Source organism: Manacus vitellinus, unplaced genomic scaffold, assembly GCF_001715985.3.
Source record: "Manacus vitellinus isolate BGI_N305 unplaced genomic scaffold, ASM171598v3 scaffold_6_pilon, whole genome shotgun sequence".
NCBI lineage: Eukaryota > Metazoa > Chordata > Aves > Passeriformes > Pipridae > Manacus > Manacus vitellinus.
In genome coordinates this window covers 8,236,457-8,260,415 of record NW_021940750.1, presented here as the reverse complement: position 1 = coordinate 8,260,415, position 23,959 = coordinate 8,236,457, and the positions used below count along the sequence as shown (strand labels likewise).

At 41.0% G+C, this 23,959-nt stretch overlaps 1 protein-coding gene across 9 annotated transcripts in view; it reads left to right on the top strand.

Annotated features, from left to right (window-relative positions):
* Positions 1–23,959, top strand: part of SMOC1 (SPARC related modular calcium binding 1) — a 117,244-nt gene that overhangs the window by 69,005 nt on the left and 24,280 nt on the right. For 7 of the 9 annotated variants that reach the window (XM_029964069.1, XM_029964075.1, XM_029964074.1 and 4 more), the window contains 2 exons: positions 1,350–1,439; positions 7,183–7,263. In XM_029964069.1, coding sequence (XP_029819929.1) covers positions 1,350–1,439; positions 7,183–7,263 — 171 coding nt within the window. The remainder of the gene's footprint in view (positions 1–1,349; positions 1,440–7,182; positions 7,264–23,959) is intronic. The other 2 variants (XM_029964073.1, XM_018082488.2) reach the window with 2 other exon arrangements.

The following is a 23,959-nucleotide window of genomic DNA, read 5'->3' as shown; positions in this document are numbered from 1 at the left end:
GGGGCACAGCTGCTTCACCATGGTCTGCACCACGGGCTGCAGGGGAACCTCAGCTCCGGTGCCTGGAGCCTCCTGCCCCTCCTTCTCCACTGACCTTGCTCTCTGCACAGTTGTTCCTCTTACATATTCTCACTCTGCTGTTCTCTGGCTGCAATTATATCTGCACAACAACTTAGTTTTCCTTCTTAAATATGTTATCATAGAGGCATTACCACCATTTCTGATTGGCTTGGCGTTGGCCAGTGGCATGTCCATCTTGGAGCCAGCTGGCATTGGCTCTGCTGGACATGGAGGAAGCTTCTAGCAGCTTCTCCCAGAAGCCACCCTGGTAGCCCCCACCCCACTACCAAAAGCTGGCCACACAAACCTAATACACTAGGCTATTCTCATTTTTAGTTTAACTACCAACAACATTCTATTTTCTAATCTTGCATTGTAATAAGAGACTTTGCTCTGCAGCTTTTTCCAGTTAAACTTGCTCACAGTCAAAAATTTTGCCTCAGTAAAAGCTATGCCAATATTCTAGTGCTGTGTAAAGATGCTCCAAGCTGGGACTTGAAATCTGGGTCCTTCTGTGCCCTGAGGAAATTAGACTCAGCCTAAATCCAGGCTGGACCTGTAGATATGATGGATAGGTGTACTAAGCCAAAGAAATTGTAAACTGAACACTTTTCTCTGTCGTCAATCTCTAAATATCAAGATTTATGTTTCCTGTGGAACATTTTTTTGGTTGAAGCTTTTAATTATGAAAGAATTGTGGTCAGAAGACATGGAGCATTCTTGCACATGAGAAACCTAATGTAAGAGAAGTAATTTTCCCACAATTTTGCAATTAGAAGATATTGTCACTACATTACAATGAGAGAACACCTTGATGCAGTCATTTTAAGAAAAAAGATTTGCTATTGACCATCCCTTTCTAACAGCTCTGCAGTGAATACTGGTTCCAGGTTCTACACAGGTAAGTTTCAGATGAAGAGTTTTTCTTTTGAACAAAAGGAATGAGGAGAAAGACACAATGAGACAGCAGTCTCCAGACCTCTACTGTCTCAGGAAATGGCCTGTGTGAAACTAAATTGACTTGAAACTAAAAAGCTGATTGCTTGATCAGTGCAACAAGGGGAAACTACCAGGTGACAAATACCAATGGTTTGTGGAGGGAGGGGGGAGGCTTTTAAAGTCTAAGGATAGTGCTTGATGCATGCTTTATGTAAACTGTTATTGCTGTTAGCATAAAATTATTTCATTCTGTCTGTCTTCTTTCCCTTCTGGACTTGGCCGGGCCATGTACAAATCCCAATCATTCAACTGTACTGGAGAGTAGATAGTATTTACCTCAATAATGGTAGTTTCTTTTCGGTTCTTTTTAACCCTCAATTCAGATGATGGTTCGAAGCCAACGCCTACCATGGAAACCCAGCCTATTTTCGATGGAGAAGGTAAGAACATCCCTTAAAATAACAACAAAAAAAGCTACTTCCCTCTCCCTTTTCTCTAGGGTTTATGGCTTAAATGCTTTCTTATCCTGCAAAGCAGAAAAGCCAGTGAATCTCATAAGTTATCCAAATTTCACAGTGCCCTTGGGACCTCAGGCATTTTCCCTAATCCTTTTACATCCTCCCTACTCTTCTGGAATCCAACAATAACACCAGTTGACCAGATTCTTGGCATCATCTTCAAGTAAAAAGTGTCAGGGTAAATAAGAAAAGGTGCATCAAGTCAGAAATGGCAACTTCCTTTAGACTGTCCTTACCCCTTTACTATCTCCACCTTCATGATACTAATGCTGGGAGTTTCATAACCTCTGCAGTGTGTTACAGCTTCACAAAAGGAAGGGTAATGCTAAACCACAGCTTGTGAATGTTGACTTGGATGAAAATTGCTGGGAGGTTTCTTTATTTAGCAATTGCTTTCATTGACGCACACACTATTTAAGCAAATGAAGTCATTGTCCTAGGCCCACTTAATTCATGGCCCACCCAGGCAGTTTCCTTCTCAAACGGGCAATCTTGCAATTGTATTATTTTGGATAGGGAATTTCAGACCTCAGTCTACCGAAAGCCTTTATACAAGGATAAAATGGCTGTCATCACAGAGGGTTCAAGCCTTTTACACGTACAAACATAAATACCCGTGGGGATAGTGGTCCTTTGGTAATGAATGGGCCTAGTAGCAACTGCTTATATCTTGCATATTGCTTAGAAGTAGTGCATGTTTTCTGCAGGTTTAAACCCACAGCCATTATAGTAAAGCTATGGGCCAAAGTATGAACCACTCTGTGACATATCTGAAACTGTGGATCATAAGGCAGTGAGGGAAAGCCTATGTGTTTCATAGTGGTCTGCTGTACTTCACTTTTTTTTTTTAAACTGGATCAAAGTCAGAAATGGAGACTACTGAGCAAAAGTAGGTGGTACTGTACTGTTGATAGTTTATGCTTTCTTGTAAGAATAGGTGATGGGGTGGGGTTTTATTGTTGCTAAAATAATCTTATTTAATGGCAAGATGCTGTGGTCCTATCACTTCCATTTAGTGATCATAGGTTTGTAAGAATCTTCTTGTGAGCTTTAAGAAACAGCAAAACCCTCAGAGCAAAAAGCATTCTCAAATAAACAAAGGAGACTGAAGCCATGCTGACTATCTCTTGTTTATATCAAAAGAAAGTTCCTCCTGGCAGCAAGCTGATACTGTATTAAATTACTGTTTGTAATCACAAACTTCTGACCTTTAAGTCTTCCCCTCAGAGGGTGCTCATAGATATTCAAAGGAAAGAATGTGCTAGTAGAATGCAGGAATGAGATTGTGATTAATACAGCCTATTCAGAAACTCCTTCTGGGAGAGGCTCAACATTTTGGTCAATGAACTGGGCAAAGTTCTTGAAGTGGTATGGTGAACAGACCTTTTCTGGTCCTTCTGGGGATAGGCAGAGTCTGAAAAAAGTGTTCTCTTCTATGAAAAACATTTTCAATCAAAAACCTTTACATTGATTTGTAAGTGGACTCAAGTCTGATAAATGGGCTTGGACTGTGTGATGAAAGATTGCCTCTCACAAATGTTACAATATATTATGCAAGACCTTATCTACTAGACTTTGAGTGAGAATGACTAATGCAATGGCTTCCTATTGTATTAGTGATGTCCCTTATGACTAGGGAGAAAAGACTGACAGGCAGATTAATCAAGCTATGCATCGATGAATAACCTCTTCTAAGTTTGTCACTCTATATTTTTGTCATCTCTACCAGTAAAATAGGACTAACTAGATTTCACTGATGGTTGTAACAATAAGCACAAGAAAACCCATTCTGTGCCTGACCAAAGGTTTGTGTAATCCACTATGTTTTGAGCATGCTGCCTCCAACAGTTCGCTAAAGTGGGTAGACAGGGAAGAGTAAGAAGCATTTGACTTTAAAGGTGACCTAATAGCAACCTTCCAGTATCTCCAGGGAAGTTTTTCAAGAAGATGGAGCCAGGCTCTTTGTATTAATGCATGATGAGAGACAACAGTCACAAATTGAAACATAATGGTTGGACTGAATATAAGGAAAAACTTTGTCACCCTGAGGACAATGAGGTAGTGGAACAGATGGCCCAGAGAAGTGATATTCTGTGCTTCCTTTCTGAGCCAGCTGGATAAAGCACAGGGGCAGGTTGGCTCTGGCAACTGAGTCCTGGGGTGCCTCAGTCAAAGCATCACCAACCAGTCCAGGTGATTGTCCTGCTCTGCTCTGCACTGGTGTGGCCTCACCTTGAATATTGTGGCAGTTTTGGGCACCACATTATAAGAAAGACAGTAGGCTCTTAGCATCTAAAGGAGGGCAACAAAGATGGTGAAGGGCCTTGAGGGGAAGCCATATGAGGAGTGGCTGTGGTCACTTGGTCTGTTCAGCCTGGAGAAGAGAAGACTGAGGGGAGACCTCATTGCAGTCTACAACTTCTGCAGGAGGGAAAGAGAAGGGGTGGGGTCTGATCTCTTCTCTGTGGTGACGAGTGATGGGACCAGAGGGAACAAGATGAAACTGTCAGGGCAGGATTAGGTTGGATATTAGAAAAAAGTTCTCCACCCAGAGGGTGGTTGGGCACTGGAACAGGCTCCACAGGCAAGTGGTCACAGCACCAGCCTGCCAGAGTTCAAGAAGCATTTGGACAATGACAATGCTCTTAGGAGCATTGGAGCTGTACTGTGTGGGGCCAGGAGTTGGACTTGATTTGTGTGGGTCCCATCCAGCTCAGGATATTCTATGATTCTAAAATCCTAAGCAACTTGATCTGTTCTTTTAGCTGACCCTATCTGGATCAGAAAGTTGGACTAGACACCTCAGGATGTCATCCTGAACAATCCCTTGATTCTGTGTGAGCAAACATGTCGCGATACTTCACTAGAATACTCTCCCAATGCCCTGGCTAGGTCTTCCTCAGGAATAGCTTGTACTTCATGTCTGACACAAATGGCAGATGACAGAAAAGGGCAAAAGAGTTATCAGTTCACCTGTCAGGTCTAGAATCTTCACAGATGTTCAAAGGAGTTGAAGTCCAGATCCTGTTCCATTTCATTGGGTTTGAGAACTGATGGGTTCCTGTAAACCTGTATATTCAAAGTCAGGCAGTCAGGGTAGAGCTGATAGCAACATGAATGGACAATAAAAATGTGAATTTTTTTTCATGTTTTGCCTTTGGTTGCCCACCTTCAATACACAAGGGGCTGACTTTTTTCAAAGGGCATTAAATACACTCAGCTTCCCCTGAAATGTGTGATACCTCTTGGACCTCAACATCTCCAAGATGAAGGTTCACCTTTCTCATCTTTTCACCTACATTAGAGGATAATGAAAATTCACATTTCAGGCATAAGTTCTCCTCCCACTCCATATCATCCTTCCTGAGGGCATAAGAGAGCAGTGCCAGAGATAATGTAAATCAGATCAGTTAAATTCTGCCATCCAAGGTTTAAATCATAAATCAGCCATCTCTTTAAAATTATTTCATATCATTACAATGCAGGTCTTAGAGGTGTTTATAGTGAATCTTAGGACAAGATTCTCCTCTGCTGAAGACTGTTTCATTAATACCCCTGCTATAGCTTTAAAAAATTGTATTCCCTCTTGCACTTCTAGGTTCTGTTTATTTTGCATTCACCCTCTATTTAGTTTCAATATGCAAGGTGTAGTAATTTCCTAGAGATATCTTCTTTAAGCACCTTTTCTTTCTCTTAATTCAGTGGTAATCTACTCTGTCCACATATCTGTTGTTCAGACGAGTCTGTGTTGCTTGCCTGTATTCAAAAATAATGTCCAAGTTAACTGGATTAAAAATACATTTTTATGCTAGATTCCAAAGGAATAATTTCTTTTTCTTTTTCTTTCTCCTCTTTTCCCAGAATTCCTTTTTATGCACCTTTCAACCTTACTGAAAGATGTGCACCATTGTGTTTCTAAAGGCCTTTATTCATTCTTCAGCATCTATTGACTTTGGTTGTCCCTCCTTTTTCAGCTATAGACATATCCAGTCCATATGGTGCAGAGTCAGTGCTAAATTTCATCCCAGATTTTGGCCCTTTATTGGGAGAACTACTTCAAATTAAACACTGGGTAAGAGCTAGGAAGGAGAGAAGCATAAAAATAGAAATAATCCATAAATCCATTCATTAAAATAGTGTAGTGAAACCTGCAGATAGGACAATTTTTGATATTCCAGCAGTAACAAAAGTTTGCTTAACAGTATTCAACTAATATTTCCTTGTGGAAAAAAATGCCCTGAACACAATTACCATAATGCCTACAATAACCATAGCTGAAAATATTTAGGAAGGAGAAATTTCTTTTTTTCCCCCTTCATGCTCTTGTAATGTATAATCAGTTTCTCTTGTAGTCAGCTAGCTTCTCCCTTTGCTGAGCAGATCCATGTAAGTGTCAACAAGGGAGTAGGAAAAACTTTTGCAAAATCTTCTTAGAGGAACTATTTAAGGTGTGTTCTTGTGGGAACTAAAATTTTTTTCAAAAAGTATCAGTTTTGAAAATGCCACTTGAGGTGTTCTAGCCAATGGTATCGAGTATTGCTTTGTTCAATTCTAGTCAAATGCTGAGGTTGTATCTTTTCTGTGGATTAGGGCAGGTTCCGATGTGTTTTAAAGTTGATTATAACACACCTCAGAGGAGGTGCTCTAAGCACTTTTTCCCCACAAATTTATGTTTAGATGTCTTGGTTAGTGCATCAGACATGCTTTTCTAACCAGGACTTGTTTCTTTAATAGATTGACTTTCAAGTCTTTCCAGAAATATCTTCATGTCTCTGCCTATTTATTTCGGATTTTGTTGTTGCTTGTTTCAGGGAACTGACTGTGGCCAGCTTTTCTTGGGCTGTTAGAGCAATATTTAAGGTCTGGATTGACTTATTTTAAAATAGGGGTTTCATATGTACTTTCAGGAGAAACAAAATATACTATAGCACACAATATAATCTTTGAGATCTCTAAGTCCTGAAGAGGAAGGCTTTAGACTTGAGAAATTAGGAAGTGGGGGATAGAGAGATTTAATAAAAATGTTTTACCAGCAGAGAGGTACTCCCTGGAATGGGAAGATAATGAGATAGCCTTGTGGAAGATTTACAAGTGGTGGTTCATAAAAGGTGGAAGATCTCACCAGGAGATGAGCCTGTCTCTACAAAGATGATGGATCAGTTAAGGCATGATTGTAGCAAATGTTTTGTCTTCTGTGAAGACAGATTGAAAGAGCAGAGATTGTCAAGCTTGGAGAAGAGAAGGCTCTGAGGAAACCTTGATAGCACCTTCTAGTCCCTGAAGTAAACCTACAGGAAAGCTGGAGAGAGATTTTTAACAAGGGCATGTAGTTGACAGGACGAGAGCTAATGGCTTCAAACTAACAGGGTAGGTTTGGATTAGATATAAGGAAAAAATTCTTTACTGTGAATGTGGTGAGGCACTGAAACAGGTTGCCCAGAGAAGTTGTGGATACCCCATCCCTGTAATTGTTCAAGGTTGGGTTGGATGAGGCTTGGAGCAATCTGGTCTAGTGGAAGGTGTTCCTGCATATGGCAGGGGGGTAGAAACTAAATGATCTTTAAGGTCCCTTCCAACCCAAACCATTATATGAGTCGGATTAACAACTATGTGTATTTACTAGTTGCTGTAGTTTCTCTAAGGATGTTATATTTTTCTCTTTCAGAAATCACAGCTCCAACCCTTTGGATTAAGCACTTGGTCATCAAAGATTCCAAATTGAACAGCTCCAGTATAAGAAATTCAGGTAACGTTCCATCTAAAAAAAATTTATTTTAACTAGTCTGCAGTTTCTTACCATCTGTTCTTGTTTCGTTCTTTCTTCATGGTAGCCATCATGGTGCTTGTGGGACTTGAAGTCCGATTATAAAATAATTTCAGATAACATCCTTATTTGTGTCCAGACGACCATAGTCAATATGTGATGAAGGGTGTTTGTTTCCACAGACCATAACTGGGGAATCTCTACTTTCTTGATCTGTTAGTTCACCCCAGCCATCTGCCATCTTTATTCTGTTTGCTGTTCAGCATGGATATACAAACTGATGTATTCGGCTCAAAGATCTGGGCTGTGGCTTTAGTCTAAGCAGTTGCAAAAATATAGAAAAGGGCTTCTTTTCTAGAAAATTCAAGATTCTTCTCTGCAGGGGATATTTTTTGATAGAGAAATGATTGGATAATTTCACAACTGAAAGTAGGTTACTTATGTCTGGGCCTAAGAAAATGTTGAGATTATTTTGTGGGTAATGGAGTGGATGAGGGAAAACCATAGCATAAAAAATAGCAAAAAAGAGATCCTGAACATAAGTGGGAAAATGGGAAGCAGGAAGATGTGAAGTTAGGGTGTAAAACTTGAGACTGGAGAGCAGGGTGAAATGGTGGTATAGAGTCATTGAAATCACAAGAAACTGGAGACTCTGATGAGGAAAGTTATGGATTCTTAGTAAGAATGGTTTCTGTCTGATATATATTAACTGAAGTGGGAGAAATTAAGAAATTAAAGGGAATAAGAGAAAGAAATTGCCATAAGAAGCCATGAGTTTACTTTAATGTTTGAATAGGAGATGCTACTATTTTCCATATCTTATGAAACAAATATGCCTAGAACTGGCTGCTGGGAATAATTCCAGTTGCCTGAACAGGTAGATTGTGATATCTTGAAGTGTCTCATCACCTGGTATTTCTGGATTAGCTAGAGAGCATTCACGACAGTTCCTTTAGCCTTCCTATGCCACTTCCCAGCTGCAGGGTGAACTTGGTCCTAGGTTGGGTGAAATTCTCTTGCTGCAGAGTGGAGAAGATCTCTTAACAGGCAGATGTCCATCATTGTCCAGACCACAGTTTTAACAAGTGTCTTGTGCCTCACCTCCAAACTGGTTTTGTAGCAGGGTGGTCTGTGTAAGATCTGCCAGTGGGAATCATCCAGAAGCTTCAGATGATATATGAGTATCAGCATCCTTCTTTAAGGATGTCTTTCAGGGGAAAGCAAATGCAGCTTCTGTTCTGTGAGCTTCTGGCACAACCAGCAGCTCACAGGGCAATTGAAAGCGACAGTTTAATATTAAAATCCTGTGTAATGGGTCCTACCTATTTTGGTGACCAACTTTTCTACTAATGCAGCAATCCTGGTAGCTGCAATGGAAAGAAGAGTCGGTGCTAAGAGGTTACAAAAAGACTTGGAAGCAGGAGGGTTTTTTATTGGAGACCCTTTCTTGGCCTGACAGAGCCAAAATAGGCTGCCTTTCATGTTGTAAAGGCAATCATTGAGTGTTTAGTCAGGGAGCTGCCTGATATGAACTGGAATTTTGTCCATGGGAGAGTTCCTTTTGTGAGTTTGCTTTTGTCCACTTTTTTCAATTGTTTCTGATATCAATTCTGTTATTCAAACAAAATTATTGTGTTCTGTTATTCAAACAAAATTATTGTGGATGCATGTTACAAATGAAAAACAAATGATCTTCTGAAAAATTCAAGAGTTCTGTGAGAGGCGGTTTATATAGCAAGCTAAAAGGAGATGTGTGGTTCATCTGACCCAGACTTACTGATTGCTCTGACACTCATTTACTGTAGGTTCTCATTAAGAGACTAGATTGCCAATTTTTATGCCCAAATTTCCATGTTAGGCCATACAAATACCCAAGCATCTCAGTTTCTTGCAAATTATTGATATTAAGAAATGCTGCCTAGAGCTGTTGTTTAGCTGGCATTAAGTGTGGGCTACTTCAGACTGTTTCTTTCAACTAGTGAAGCCTAGTCCCCTTGTTTGATATCTCATTCTTTTCATCCCTTGTCATATATATTAAAAGGCAATATATGGTAGGTGGGATCAAACAGTAGAGAGCTGGGGGGGGATGATTATAATTTAGAATCACATTTCTTCAAATGTCTTCAAGTCTGTCTTGGCTGTAGATGATGAAACAGCTGTCATGAGATGGGCATGCAAAGTTGGGGGATGTTTTTAATTGCTTTTGGCCCTTATCATCTTGAAATATTAATACTTGGCACATTTCTGATTTTTCATTTATTTTTAAAGGGCTAAGGTAAGTTTTACTGGCATAAGATTTGGATTTTTGGGTTTGGTGTTGCCTCAGCTATATTGTCTATCTGGGTTTACACTTACAGTCTTGAAGCAGATATAGCCTGGTATCCTCTTGCAGTAGTTTAAAGGGATCACTGAAACTGGAGGTGAGAAAAGATCTAGTAGGTCATCTAATCTACTGCCTTAGAGCTAATGAATGTTATACTGTACAAAGAGCACCATTTTCTAGTGTAGCATAAATTAAGTGTAACCTTAGATAATAAAGATTTTACTTCTTCCCACAGGAAGCTGCTCTGTTCTCTGAACTCAATTTCAGGTTTTGTCTTTTTGTAATATTCAACCTAACTTTTGCTTCTATTTCTTGGAGTTTGTATAGTGAAATGCTTAACCCTGATGTAACTCCTCCCTGCCCTAGTTAAATAGCACTGTCCTTTGCAGTGAAGAGAAGTCCATGTACTACTGTCAGAGGACCTGTTCTGCTCTCTAATTAGCACTGATATTGGACAGCTTGGAAAGCAAGCACCGTCACTGTATCAACCACGAGGAGAATTTAAGAATTACTGTATGGAGTCAAATAGACTCTTTAGTTTGCTCTCATTGTCTCTGGTCAATGTTAGGTGAACCACTCACGAGGCAGCTGAGCATTGCAGAGCTGGTAAATACCCCATGTTGCATATGCAACCTCTGTCTCAAGAACTGCATATGAAATCTGAGTGTTCCACCTTCTGTTTAGTGCTGACAAACAGAGGAGATTCTCCTGAAACTGATCTCTTTTTTTGGAGCATTTACATTTTACTTGGCATGTGTAAATCCTAATTAAACTAGGGATCGGAAAAAGGAGAATGACTCTAGTCCAGTGATTCTTAGAGCACTTGACTGAGAATCTGTATGTGTCCAGTGAGTTTTTCTGCTCTCACTAAAACCACATTGCTAGGAGGCATTGCTAGTGCTGTTACCCCAGCCCACTTTAAAGAATGAAATGACAACTAGATACCTTTCTCAGTAGGGTAAGATGTAGATTCAGATCTTCTCAGCCAGAGGCAGGAACCAAAATATGAACATATGAACTATTGAACAGCAGAAAAGTTGGGTTTTTTACACTTACAAACTGTGTCATCTATCTGTCAGGGTTTTGGGATTTTTTGCACCAAAGTCAGTTTTTTGTTTGGGGGCAAGTGAAAGGTCTAGATCAACACAATATTACGGTGGCAAGATGACAAAAACATTTTTTTGATGTTTGCTTTTAATTCCTTTTCCTGTTTCCCAAACATGCACATCCACATATGCATACACATGGATATCCTGAGCCAACTAAGCCAGTCATTTAGCACTCTCCTCTGTGGTGTGTCATTTTTAACACTGCCAGAGCAGGAGGTGATGGCCATTCTCTAATCAGCATGGCTGGGAACTGTCTTTTCATTCTTTTCATTCTGCTTTTACTGTTTCAACCCCTCCCCTCCCCCCCATTCCAGACTGCAATAGTCCAAATTATTTTTTTTACAGTTCTTAATCTAGGAAAACACTTGATAATGTTTCCTACTTTCAAGAAATGTAATGGCTGCTTGTTTAGGAGCACGCCATCTCCACTGAGGAATCCAGGGGTTTTCCTCACTTCCGGAGTTGGGTTATCTCCAAATCATTTGTGCTACTTAGTGATTTGGTTTTAGTTAGCAAGAATTTCCAGCCTGTATCCAGCTTACCGTGACAACCTTTAAGAAAACCACAGAGTGATGTAATGAGTGCATGCATGGAAAAATAAACAGCTCTGGAGAAACCAGCAGTAGCAGCCTCAAGTAAATATTCTGCAGTCACTGGGGTTTTGATAATGACGTTATTTGAAAGGAAGAATGAGTAATATATTAAGGTTAGCAGCTGAAGACAGGTTTGTGTGTGTGCCTAGTTTTTTTTTTTAAAAAAAAAGAAAAAACCCACAGCTGTTTATTTCACAATCTTGCTTGGAGAATGGGGGCCAATTCCATGTGGCCTGTTCTGTTCAGCTCTGGCGACCCAAGCATTGTACAGGCATCTCATGATGGCATTCCAGTGATAGCACTTTCTCCTCTCAGGAGCTCTTAGTGGACAGAGTAAAATTGTGAATGAGCTTTGAAAACAAGAATCGTGGTATTCACATTTCTTTTTCTTGAGTCCACTTGGAGTCAAAGCTTAAGGGCTTTTCAAAGGGAGAAAAAACTTGAAAACTGCATGTCTGTGTATACCCTACCATCCACCCTGAAGGGAGGCTCTGTATTGTTGGGTGCAGTTTGTCTCCAGAGATTTGCACAGTGAGGTGGGATGTGATTGCATCAAGTGTACTAATAGGATTTGGGTTCTCTGGTTTGTCTGTGTTCCTTTAAGTTTTTTCTCACTTGCAGGAAAAAAAGAAAAGGCAAGAAAACACCCATGGGCACTCCAAAAAAACCCCTCTCTAGTACTCAGCTAGGACCATTTTTGCTGCATGCCTTTCTTAACGATCAGGGATAGTGATTGCTTCTAGGGGGAATATACTCATGGCTATGTTGCCTTAGCCAAATGGAGGCTTTCTAGGATTCCATACATTAAAAAGGAGTCTGTTTTTGGCTATATTGAGTATCAGTGTAGTTCCTCTTGAGTCAGGTGAGCCCAACCAACATACAGCAGGATATATACATATAGAGCATGCTGATAAGCATATATGTATATACATATAGAGCATGCTGATTTGCCCTGGAAAAGGAATATGGCAGGAATATTGGTGGGATACCCCAAAAATAGCCAAGTTTGGACAAAAGCTTAATATGTTATTAGGACTTTCCTTTTCAGAAGTGAGGATAAACCCAAGGAGCTTGAATGCCTATATTATTTTCCAGAATGGGGAGACATTGCACCTATTTGCATTGAATGTATAGTTATTTGAAGTTGGACCAAATCTCCTCATGCCTTGAAAATGTGAAACACAGCAGAGAATAAGGAGCCACAGGTAGATTCAGATGGCTCCTGAAAAGCAAAGTAGTGTTTTGAATGGGGGCAGTTTCTCACCTGTCTTTATTGCTTTATCTCCAACCTTATTGTTTAGCTGTCTTGTCCTACTGTGGTGCACGGCTCTCTCCACCTTAGTATTTGAAGATATGTGAGGCCATGGACTTCTGCTTGTCCTGCTGACAAGCTCCAGCTTTCTGCTACTACTAAACTAGTTGTGTTAGTTCCAAATTTACTGTCTCTCCATGCCAGTTGTTTTAATGTTACTGTTCAAATGTCTCATACAGGATTGTAGGCTCTTCCCCAAAGTCTGTGGCTGGTTAGTGTTAATCAGGATACCAAGTGGAGGAGGTGGCTATCACTTTGGCAGGAAAGCCGGTTGGTCGAAAGGGGGATGTAGTCAGGCATAATTGTGCTTTAACAACATCTGAAAAAGACGTTATGGCAGAATTTGAACTGGAAAATGTTGGTGCCTGTGAATGATACTCTAATGTTGACTGCAGTCCTTCTTGATAAATGTTTTGGTGCTTCTGTATCCTCTGGGCATAACGCCTGGGATTAGTTAGTGGCTTTTGAATTTCTCCATAGCTTAGGAGGAAAAAAGTGTCAATGATGGTGTCAAGAACAGGAGCTCATGGGAGGGAAAGAAAGAGTGTTAGAAAGCTTTTGCCTTTTCTACTATCCTCTCTTAATGTGTCCTGTCTGGCTCTTGTCCTGCATATTGAGTCTATGCCTCCCAACAGAGTGCTGGTCTGACCTGTCAAAACTCTTGGGCTAAAAATCTATGACTTCATTGTCCTACCTGCCACAACTATTTATCTTCAGACTTTTGTATTACTCCTCCCACCCTTTCTTTTTGTGAGTGTTTGTTTTGGTTTTTTTTTTTTTGAATTAATTTTAATTTAGATTTTGGCTTGATATCAAATGAAGCAATCTCAAGAGAAACTTGCTCCTGTTGAGTATGAAATGAAAACTTACTAATTCCATTACATTTTCACAACAAATATCTATGCTCTTATCTGCTGAGTTCCTGCTTCATTGCAAGCCAAAATGTGATGTTTCTTCCTTACTTTTTATCCTGCCCTTCCCTCCGGCTCCAGCTGTGGTTCGGGCATCCTTTCCTGTCTTGGCTGCTGCCTGGGAGGCCTCTGTCTCTGTCTTCCTCCTGGAAGTTCTGAGAAGGTATGATATGTGTGATGCCTAAGTGTGATTCTCCCATGTCTCAGTGTGACAGGTGTGTGTGGTGAAGAAGGGAGTATGTAGGGAAGAACAGAGGCAGGGGGAATGGAAGAATCTAGACCAGGGCCCTTCTCAGACAGCCAGCAAACAAAGTCATAAATAACATGCCATTGGGGACCAGTTAATCTGCTCTATGAAAAGGTGCAAAGTATACAAGTGGGAAAAATAACATTGTATAATAATCGGCATGCAACCATAGGTGTTAAACCATATGCAGCTAGGCAAATAAATGAAGCTCTCCCTGAGTGCTGTGCAATAAATCATTCCCAAAGAATTCAGTCCCTCCCCCTTCCTTATCCCCCAAAGAAAGAAAACAAATTGCTTTAGACGTGGAGTCAACACTGCTACTCTGCAGCTGCCAGTTAAGGCAAGTGGACGGGGAGCAGTAGGAAAGGGGCAAAGATATAAGAATCTGGGGTAAAAGGGGAAATAAAAAACAACCCTGCATTTAAAACCACTGACGATTAGGTGGGGAAGGGAAAGGAAATAAAGTCCAGCACCAGGTATTACCTGGACATACAGGGACAAACTGAGTGTGGTCAACTTTGTGGAGTTTGTTTTGCTTTTTAGCAGAAGTTGGTTCATATTGAAGGGGCTGCATTGATTTGCTTAAATATTTTTATAGCAACTCCTTGTTGTATGTAATAGCAGCATTCAGCATAGGCTTGTTGGTGGATCTGCAGTTCAGACATCCATTTGAATCCAGTTGATGCCTGCAGATAAACTGCACGTGATCACTCACCTTCATGCCTCTCTTGAAATGTTCCTGTCAACTTCACAACATTTCTGAGATACTACAATTAAGGAGGAGATGTTTCAAAGTAACTGTCATTACTAGCTCCTAGATAACCTCTGGAAAATGTTTAGACCTAGGCTTCTCCTGAAACCAAAAGCCCTGGTGGGGCTTGCGAGTGATTTGCAAGGAGACAACTGAAGGAAAAAAAGGCTTCAGAACACAGATCAGTATATCCTTAGGAGTGTCTGTTGCCCCCAGCTTTGTCCAAGAAGGCCATGGATATTGCCTAGTACAGCATAAGACTGTGAAGCAGTAGAGCTGCATTCCAGAACTTTGGAAAACCTTATTCCTCCCACGAAGGTGTCTTTTGGTGCCAAGCTTAGGGTGAAGAGGTTCTCAGCTTTGGTGGGTCTTGGAGATGGAGTGAGTAGATAAGAGAAATGTGTGAGGCCCCGCAGGAATATCAGCAGGGCTTGTGGAGCAGCAGCATGGGAATATATCATAGAATCATCTAGACTGGAAAAGACCCTTCAGATCAAGTCCAACTATTAGCCCAGCACTGCCAAGTTCGCCACTAAACAATGTCCCTAATTGTCATATCTATGTATCTCTTAAATGCCTCCAGGGATGGTGACTCAACCACTTCCCTGGACAACCTGTTCCAGTGCTTGATAACTTTTCTGATGAAGAATTTTTTTTCTAATATCCAATCTAAACCTCTCCTTGTGCCACTTGAGGCTGTTTCCTTTCATGCTTTCACTTGATACTTGGGAAAAGAGATCAACACCCGCCTTACTACAACCTCTTTGTATGTTGACTGTGTTCTCTTTACTTTCAAACTGATGTCATCAGTGCTGTGAACCGTGTTGTTAGAATCCTGTGTATATTTTGGAGAGAGGGTGGGACTGCCATCCTCATGTTCCATTTTTCTTGGTGGTTATCTCATTTTTGCATTTTGCCAGACCACCAAAATAAGGAAGTGGTCAATGGGAACTCCCACAGATGGAGTGGCTATTGCCTATGTAAGGCTGCAATTCAGAGAAATCCTGCTGGGAGCATTAACTTCAGCTATAGTATCACTCTGTAGTACTTCCTTTGCCTTTTAAGCCAGAGCATGGAAGAGGGCTATACCCGTCTCGTGACACTGATGAAGTGAGAACTCATCATGGCTAATGTCTGAATTCCATGTTATCATGAACTTCCAAAGCCTGAATATTCTGCCCAGAGACAGCTGATTCAAGCTAAATATCCAGAAGTAAGTGCTAGCACTACTGTCAGAGACAATTCCCTCTGCCTCCTTGTAAAGTGCTAAATATTATCAGAAAAAGCTGGTCTATCACTCCATGAAAAGGCCCATCACACTATAAACCTATCTCTTTTGCCTTCTTTTACTCACTGTAGTATCATAAAAAAAGAACGTTGCTGTAGGTAGGAAGACCAGTCTGAACTGCTTTTTACCTGACTGTGACAGTTTCCAAAAGCTTTCTATTTGGTGTCCTATAATTGCACACTTACAATACTGTAAAAATAGCATGCTTGTATACTCTAGCCAGCAGAGGTAGTCAAGTTCTCCAATAATTGCTGTGCTAGTTGTTCCAAGCACTATTAAAAACAGGTGTGGAAGTGAAAATAGTTTCCCAGTAAAGCTAAGGCTCCAGTGGAAACACCTATTGCTTCTTGTTTTATTGAACAGTATTCCTCAGTGTGGAAAGAGTGCAGTGGAAAAGGAGTATAAGGAAAATAAATGTGTTCAGAGACAGGTGGCTTATCTCAAAACTCAGTATGCCTCAAGCTCACAGTGCTTAGAAACTGTGTGAAATGGAAAAGAGGTATTAAGGAACAAAAAACACAGACTCTGTGTAGTTTTGCATCAAAATGACAAGGACAGTGTCTAAGGTTGAAAGCTTTTCTACTGCTGAGGAACCATCCTGATGTCAAGAACTGAAGAGGCTGCATTTTGATGCCAAACTTTCTCTCCTTAGACTGTGGAAACTGTTGTCAGTGTGAAGGTACTGCACAGCTACAGCTGTCATATAGAATCCAGGTGCTTATGGGGGGGATCAGAACCCAAAATCTGGAAACTTAAACCAGATCAAATATCTTCAAGATTTTAGTCTGTGTTAGCAAAGAGGTTGCTTCACTCATTGAGGATCTGCTGGAGCTTCTCAGCCTGTGTGAGGAGAATGGAAAAGACCTGAAGGGATCATGTATTTTTTTTTTCTCTCAGTTTTAACCTGGGGTCACATCCGGTTAATAGCAGCTCTGACACATGTAACCTGCTTCTAATGTGGCAACAGAGATCCCACTGCCTCTTCCAGTTAGTGAACAGTTAATCACCAGGACTTTTTTATATCAAACATAAATCTCCTTTCTCCAAGTAAGCTGTCTGCTACTTGAACTATGCATGGAAGAAAAAAAAATTCTATGACTATCTTTTTTTTTTTTTATAGAACAGCTTTTATGTCTCAGAAGACTGAATGTCATCCCTAGACTAAACAAAGTGAATTCTTTCGGCCTTTTCTCATAGATCAAGTTTCCTAGACCTTTGCCTGTTCCCTTTGCTCATTCATGCCCTTTTGCCAAATGGTCCACCTCTCCCTCAAAGTGCAATGCCCAGAGCTTGTACACAGGGCTGACATAAAGGCTTACCAGTCCTTAGTGCCCCTTTCTTATGTGAAGCCCCTGTCATTACATCCCACAGCTAGACTCTCTTGTTTTGACTTTTTTGTTGTTGTTTGTAATGTCAGGAAGTTGCAGGCTTTTTTTGTGGTCTACCTAAGCTCCTGACCATTTTTTTCCAAGTCTTGCTGTCTCGCCAGTAATTTTCTCTCAATGCACTGGATTTCTCCTTGCTGGTTGTTATAGTTTGTACTTGTAAGTTGTGATCACACTGACTTAAAACCATTTATCAAGGTGACTTTGAATTCTTTCCTGAAGTTCAGTCTGTAAATTGGGTGCTCTCTTCCACTAGCCAAATTGGTCATTTAATTTGATACAAGTCTCATGATAGCTTTCTAAACTGGACTGTTTCAAAGAGAACTTTTGACATCTCGTCTCGAAGAGTGTATTTTTCTTAACCTGCAGTGTTAGACATCTCATGGTAACTGTATACAGTCTGGATTTTCCTTGTTTGCTTGTGAGAATGACACAACTTATAATATGCTCTAATGAACTAGAATTTAAGCAGAGCTCTGTTTAATGCATTGTGTGTTTGCAGGTTTTTTCCTAGGATGATGTACTATAGCCATAAAAAAGGCATTGGTCTCTTTCTGCCATCCTTCACCTGGTCTGGCTACAGCTCTACGAGGGCTAGGGCTAACTAGCCTGTGTGACTAACTGCTTGAGATGGGATGGTAAAAAGAGTCCACGGCCTGCCTTGGCAGTTGAGTTAGAATTGCAAGGACAGGTAGCTTTCAACTGACAGGTTTCAAGATGAGTGGGTGTGGATCTTTATTCCTGTGTGGTTTGGAAACCCCGTGGAGCAGACTCCTTTCTTAACTGGGCAGCACCACAGGTTCTGCTAAGTGAGCACAAACTGAGCATCAGAAAGTCCCTCTAATCCCTGAAACAGTGCTTTCTTCAGCCAGTCCTCCTTATTTCAAGCTAGAGGTTAGATATTGAATAGACTTCTCATCATGTAACACTGGTGGGAATGCAGTGCAGCTTTATCTGAGCAGGAATAAAATGGCAGGGGAGGGATGTGTTCCTGGATAGCTGAAGTTTAATGAGCCACTTGGAATAATGCCTTTTTTAAAATTATACCCCACCTGTTAAACCTTTGCGTTGTACTTGTTCAGCACTTGAACATGTAGCATCTGCTTCCTCTGTAGCCTATGCCTTGAGAAATGAAATGGAGTGAGTACCAAGGTAAAGCAAGGACTGCTCAATTGGTACAGTGTGGGAGCACCTGCAAGCTTTATTTTTCTTTCTACCTTTATATTAGCCAGAATACTCTGGAGGGACTATGATTCCAGACAGAACAGGGTGGAGTGGGTATCAGCACTGATGACTAACAGAGGTGTGGAGAGATTTATGCTATCCCCATGAGCCATATTTGCTCAGCTGTTATTGTGCTCCTAGTAAACACAGAAGGGGTTGTTTCTCTCCCTCCACCCACAGCCCTGCTCAGGGAACAGGCAGCTAGTGCCTATTCACTGTGTTGCTTTGCTAGTCCTGCTAACACTTGTGCATGTGCATACCCAAGGCTTTTCAAATTCTCTTTCCCCTCTGAGGTGTAAAGGATGCAGATTTAGACTGCTGATATAACCTGTGCTGAACTTCCTTTGTGGAATGAGGCTGTACTTTCTGGCCACAGCTTTTGTAATTTCTGTACAGGGATGAGGCACTTTTTCTCCTGGAGTGGACCTGGATCCTGTTCACATTAAAGCTCCATTACACGATGTAAAAGCACCTTTAAACTGGCATACATGCTATGATAAAATAACCAGTTCAAGGCTCCTGTTCTTTTCTACAGCAGTGTAAAGATGCTAAGTAAAAATGAGAAATCAACCCTGTCTGAATTAAGCTCCCCTGAGAGACAGGCAAACACTTTTTTCTCACCGAGAGGAAAACTGAGGCACAAAGACACTTAGTCCACATGTTTGGGTTGGCACAGGATGTCAATAGGAACTTGGCACTAGATATCTGTGCTGCTGCCCTTTGTTCTCTGCTGCACTAATTGCTCACTGAGGGGAAAGTTGGGAGTTGAACAAAAAAAATTTGGGGAAGATGTGCTCTATTTTTTTGAAATAGTATTTTGAAGTCAGGTTCCTGTTGCAGCACTAACAATGGTTGATTGGTCAAGAATTTTTCAGTAAAAGACCTTTTCCTCCCCTTGTGATGAATGCTTGTTCACTAAAACTGAAGCTTTTTGTGGGAACTCCATGGGAAAAGTTTCTCTGGTCCAGACAGAATTTCTGGTCAAAAGAAATGAGAGAGGGAAAGAGAAGGGAATCTGCCCTGCCTGGCAGGGCCTGTAGCTTTGGGGTTAGGCTATTTATATAGGTTCATTGGGGCTGGGCAGAAGCACAGAGGAAGGCTAGATCCTCTCTTTTGCCCAGTTTGGAAGAAGAAATCCTGTCTCAAGGGTGTAGGGAACTTTCACGGGTGTTTGATTTTGGTGTAACAGTGTTTCCTTCTTTTAGTTAAAAAAAAAATTGTGGGTGCAAAAGAACAATATTGAAAAAATAATCTGCTGTGGTTGGATGGCAGATCTTCCTTATGTCCCATCCTAATCATCCACAGCATCCTCACAGCCCCAGTGAATCATGCTTAGTCCTTTGGCTCTGATAGCAATGAGAGTTAATGTGTCAGGAGAGCAGCTGGAGGAGGCTGCCTTGTCCCCAGAGCAGCATGTTGGCTGCATCTAGCCCTGCAAGCTGAGCATGAGAATTGTTAAGCATAAGCCTTTGGCTAGATGCTGCTAGACACCCTCTCTTCTCAGCTTTGTAGAGTAAACAAACACCCCATCATATAGTTTATTAGACAGTCAGATGAGTCCTTTACCTCATCCATCACTTTTATTTTTATTGTGCAGGCACTAGATATATGTTTGAATGTGTGTACTTAAGGGACCAGGAATGAGAGACCTTTTTATGAATCTGACCATGTATTTCTCGGAAGGCCATTACTAAGGGGAAAATTGTTGCAGAAATAATGTGCAACTGCAGATGTCCAAGCGATGTTTTCCTGCAATACCTCATGGCTTCAGAGGTAGTACTTTAAAAATATATTTTAATAAGTGTTAGGAGCAGCCAGGAGTAAGAAGGAACAAACAATTAGCATTTTAGAGCTGAGCAGTTAAGGTAAAATGGATTTCTGCCAGCAATTCTCTTCTTTGTGTGTGTGTATACATTCCCTATTTTTTTTTGCTGTTATTGGATTTTTTGTAATCTAGATTTGCTGATTTACAAAGGTTTTGCTCCCCAGCAACAGCAAGCTGGCAAGTGTTACTTAGTTTCTTTGCTGATGGTTGTCTTCAGACAAGCAGAGATGGCAGAAAACAGCAGAATGTGGCAGTGCCTTTAGAATAAAGAAATAAATGGGTGTAATATTATTTTTTGTCCTAGGAAGACTGTGTCCACCTTGCTGTTTTAAATGTTCTTTCTCTAAATGTTTAGTTTAGGGAAAGAAGAAAAACCTTTCTTTATCTTTCTGTGCCTGCAACTCCCATTAACAGGGAATAGGCTTTTAAATACCCTGCGAGTATAATAAATATATGCTACTTTCTAAGATGACAGCCTAATTTCATACCTGGCATTAAGCTTTCTAGCTTGGCCATAGGCTTTCACTGTTCTCCATGAATGTGGCCTTGGCAACAACAGCAAAGTTTCCAGTAAGCAGTTTGACTGGAACAGGCAGTCTTCAGTGTCCTGAAGCTGGGATAGCATTTGATGGTCCCTTCATTACTCAGGAGACCATCTTTCAGGGTGACAGTGCATGCAGTTCATGCCAAGTCCCATTCTAGGGAAGCTGATGGTATGGATTTCCCAGCTGATTTTGCTGGCTTTTGAATACCCCAACTGTTAATACTCATGTTTATTTTTAAGGGAATTAAATGCTGTTAGAGTAGTAGCCTGGAGGAAAGAGCTTCTCCAGGGGCTAGTACTAGTTAATACATTCTGCTTACTAGACAGATGTCACTGAAGGAACTTTCCACAAGGCTGTTGTCAGAGTCAATGTGTTTGTTATTCTGATCTCCTCTAACTCAGGGAAGGTATGGTGGATCTGGAAAGGGTTCAGAGAAGAACTACCAGCTGGGACACTTCAGCATGTAAAAGAGATGAAGTAGAAATCTGTAATGCAGGGAGGAACTTTCATAGCAGCTGCTTCTAGATGTATACTAGAAATGAGAAAACTGTGATCTCCCTGCTATTTCAATTGTACTGCATCATTACTAATGATGGGCCACTGAATTCTGGTGACGATGGCAGAGTTTGCACCATGATATCTATTTGATATCAACTGAACAAAGGCTTTAAGATTTGTTTCACTCAGCCTTTAAACACCATTCAAACAGGAAACAACTACCAGTTAGTTATGTATTCTGGTAGTAAATGTTGTGACTACTCAGTTCCCACAAATTTCTGTTAATACTTGCAGAGTGTTTTTTCTCTTTTTTTATGGCATAGCACAAATGTGTGTATATGTACATTTATTCTGTGTAATTTGCATACCTAGCTGCAAATATATGTAAAATAAGATACTAATTCATTAAAGACATTTTTTTCTTGATTTTAATAAAAGTAGCATATTTCTCTGTTCTGACAAAGAAAACCCACTTTATTTTGTTTCAGAGTAGTTTTACTGCTAGTTTTGCAAGACTCAAAGGACTTGAGAAATCTTGTTTTGACTTTGTGCACTCAGGAAGCTTTGGGGATTTAGATAGAAAAATTCCTGGAATGTAGTTCTTTTTAGTAGTTTTTTTCTTTTGCTTATAATATAAAGATGATACGGAATTTTGCCCCTGCTTTTTTGCTTACCCAAGCTGCATGAATGATTTGCCTCACCTGATGGCCAAGGTGTGAATTGCTGTTGGCAGACTGTGGGTAAGAGGGGGCCTCTCTGATGTAAGTGGTTTGTTAGAGAGCCTGCAAGCCTCTCACTCAATGCCTTCTCTGTCCATGTACAGCTTGGGAACAGTTGCGGCGTCTTTTTTTTTTTTTTTTTCAGATGTGAAGTCTGTCAGCAGAGTGAAGTCAGCTTAAATATCAGCTGAGGCTTGAGCTCCCTTTCAGTTTTTGTTGACTTTATCCCCTTCTGCTCCTTCCTGGTCAAGTTTTTCTCTGCTTGAGTCAGACTTGCCGCACTTCAAAGTTTTTGTTCTGTGTTTTGAATAACACAGTTTTGGGTTTGTGTGTGGCAAAGTTTTGGTGCCCTTCACATTCCCAGCCTTGACAGTGATCTGAAATGCTGAGGAGAGCTGAGGCCATTTTGGGTTTTAAGACTCGTTCAGCTACAGTTCAATTTCAACCAGTAAAAGTTCTTCTGGTACCCAAGCGTGCTGTACTCAGGTGATGCTGCATGGAACTGCTGGAGTTTTTTGTTGCACCTGCTGCCACCAAGCTGAGGAATTCTAGCTGTGAATTGGCACCCCTTCTACTCCCCAAATACGGAACAAAAATTACTCTCAACATCATAGTTTATCACCAAAATAAAAGACACAATGGTGTGCAGACAGGCAGGCAAAATACAAGCAAACAGTGAGTGTGTGTTAGTTGTATGCTGAGCCAGACCTGGGAGCAGGATGCTGAGGTCATGCCATGTCTGCTGGCTGCTGGTGCAAACATCTAAAGATTTGGGTTGAATCTGTGGTGTCATTGCTGGTCCATGTTGAAGAATATTCCGTATTTAAAACTTGAAGGAGTTCTTGCCTGTGGCAAGGAGTTACGGGTCTTGTGCCTTATGTGTAAAAAAAAAAAGAAAAAACACAGTAAACTGCAAGGGAGAGGAAGGCTAGGGAAGAAGAGGACAACTGTTCCTGCTTCTGTTTTTCATCACTCTCCTAAGGATAAAAGTTAGATTGTTGTCTTTTGTTACCCTAGACTTAGACATGCATTAAATCAGGTGATCAGCTGCCTTGACTGCTTTTTTTTCACTGTGATACCTTCAGTAGTGAAATAATTTTCCTACTCATTAAAGGGCAGAATGCTTGAATACTTGAGAACTTCTGGTTGTTGAGCCAAATTGATCTTAGCGTTCCACATTTATTCTGTACTTATTTTTCCCCTTAAATGGCTGGTCCATGTAAGAGGCAGCAGCCTAGCACTCTCCATGCATCCATCAGTGCTCTGCAGGTGGTGGTTGAAGAGGTGACCTTGGGGCCCTATGTGCCAGGCTGGCTGCAGAAGCCCCTTCTGGGCTTCTTCTGTTCTTGGGTTCCTGCCAAAGAACTACCTCTGTACTCTGTTTTCTGTTTGATGATAACCTATTAAACCTTTTCTGTTTAATAGGTTATTAAGGGATTGGGCCTTACCTACCCCTCGGTAGGAAGCAGTGTTGGGTGCCCTTTGTTTTCCAGGGTGGAGAGGTGCTGGCAGTGTGGGTAGAACTGTTCCTATTCTGTTCCCTGCTGAGGTGTGTGCAGGTGCTCTCTGCACTGGATAAGGAGGTGTTAAAACATAATAGCATCTCTCCAACATGATCCCAAGAGGAGCAGGTTGAGAGGGAAGAGTGTGGGGTAGGGTAGGGTGTTTGCCTCCTTTTGTTTAACTGGAAAATACAAGTCATAATTTAGGATCCATCAGTTTGCGAAAACATAATCTGGGAAATGCTCGCCTCGTGGCTGCAATAATAGTGAATTATTGTTATCTGTTAGTTCAGTTCCAGAACTCAAGTGATCAGGAAGAGTGTTTCCTGCTATTTCTGACATGCTGGGCACTTGACAGTCAATGTCTATAATCCATAATCTTGTGTCACAGCTAAATGTAGGAGAAAGCTCTCAATGTAGAAGGCTCTGAGTTCCTGGGGATGTAG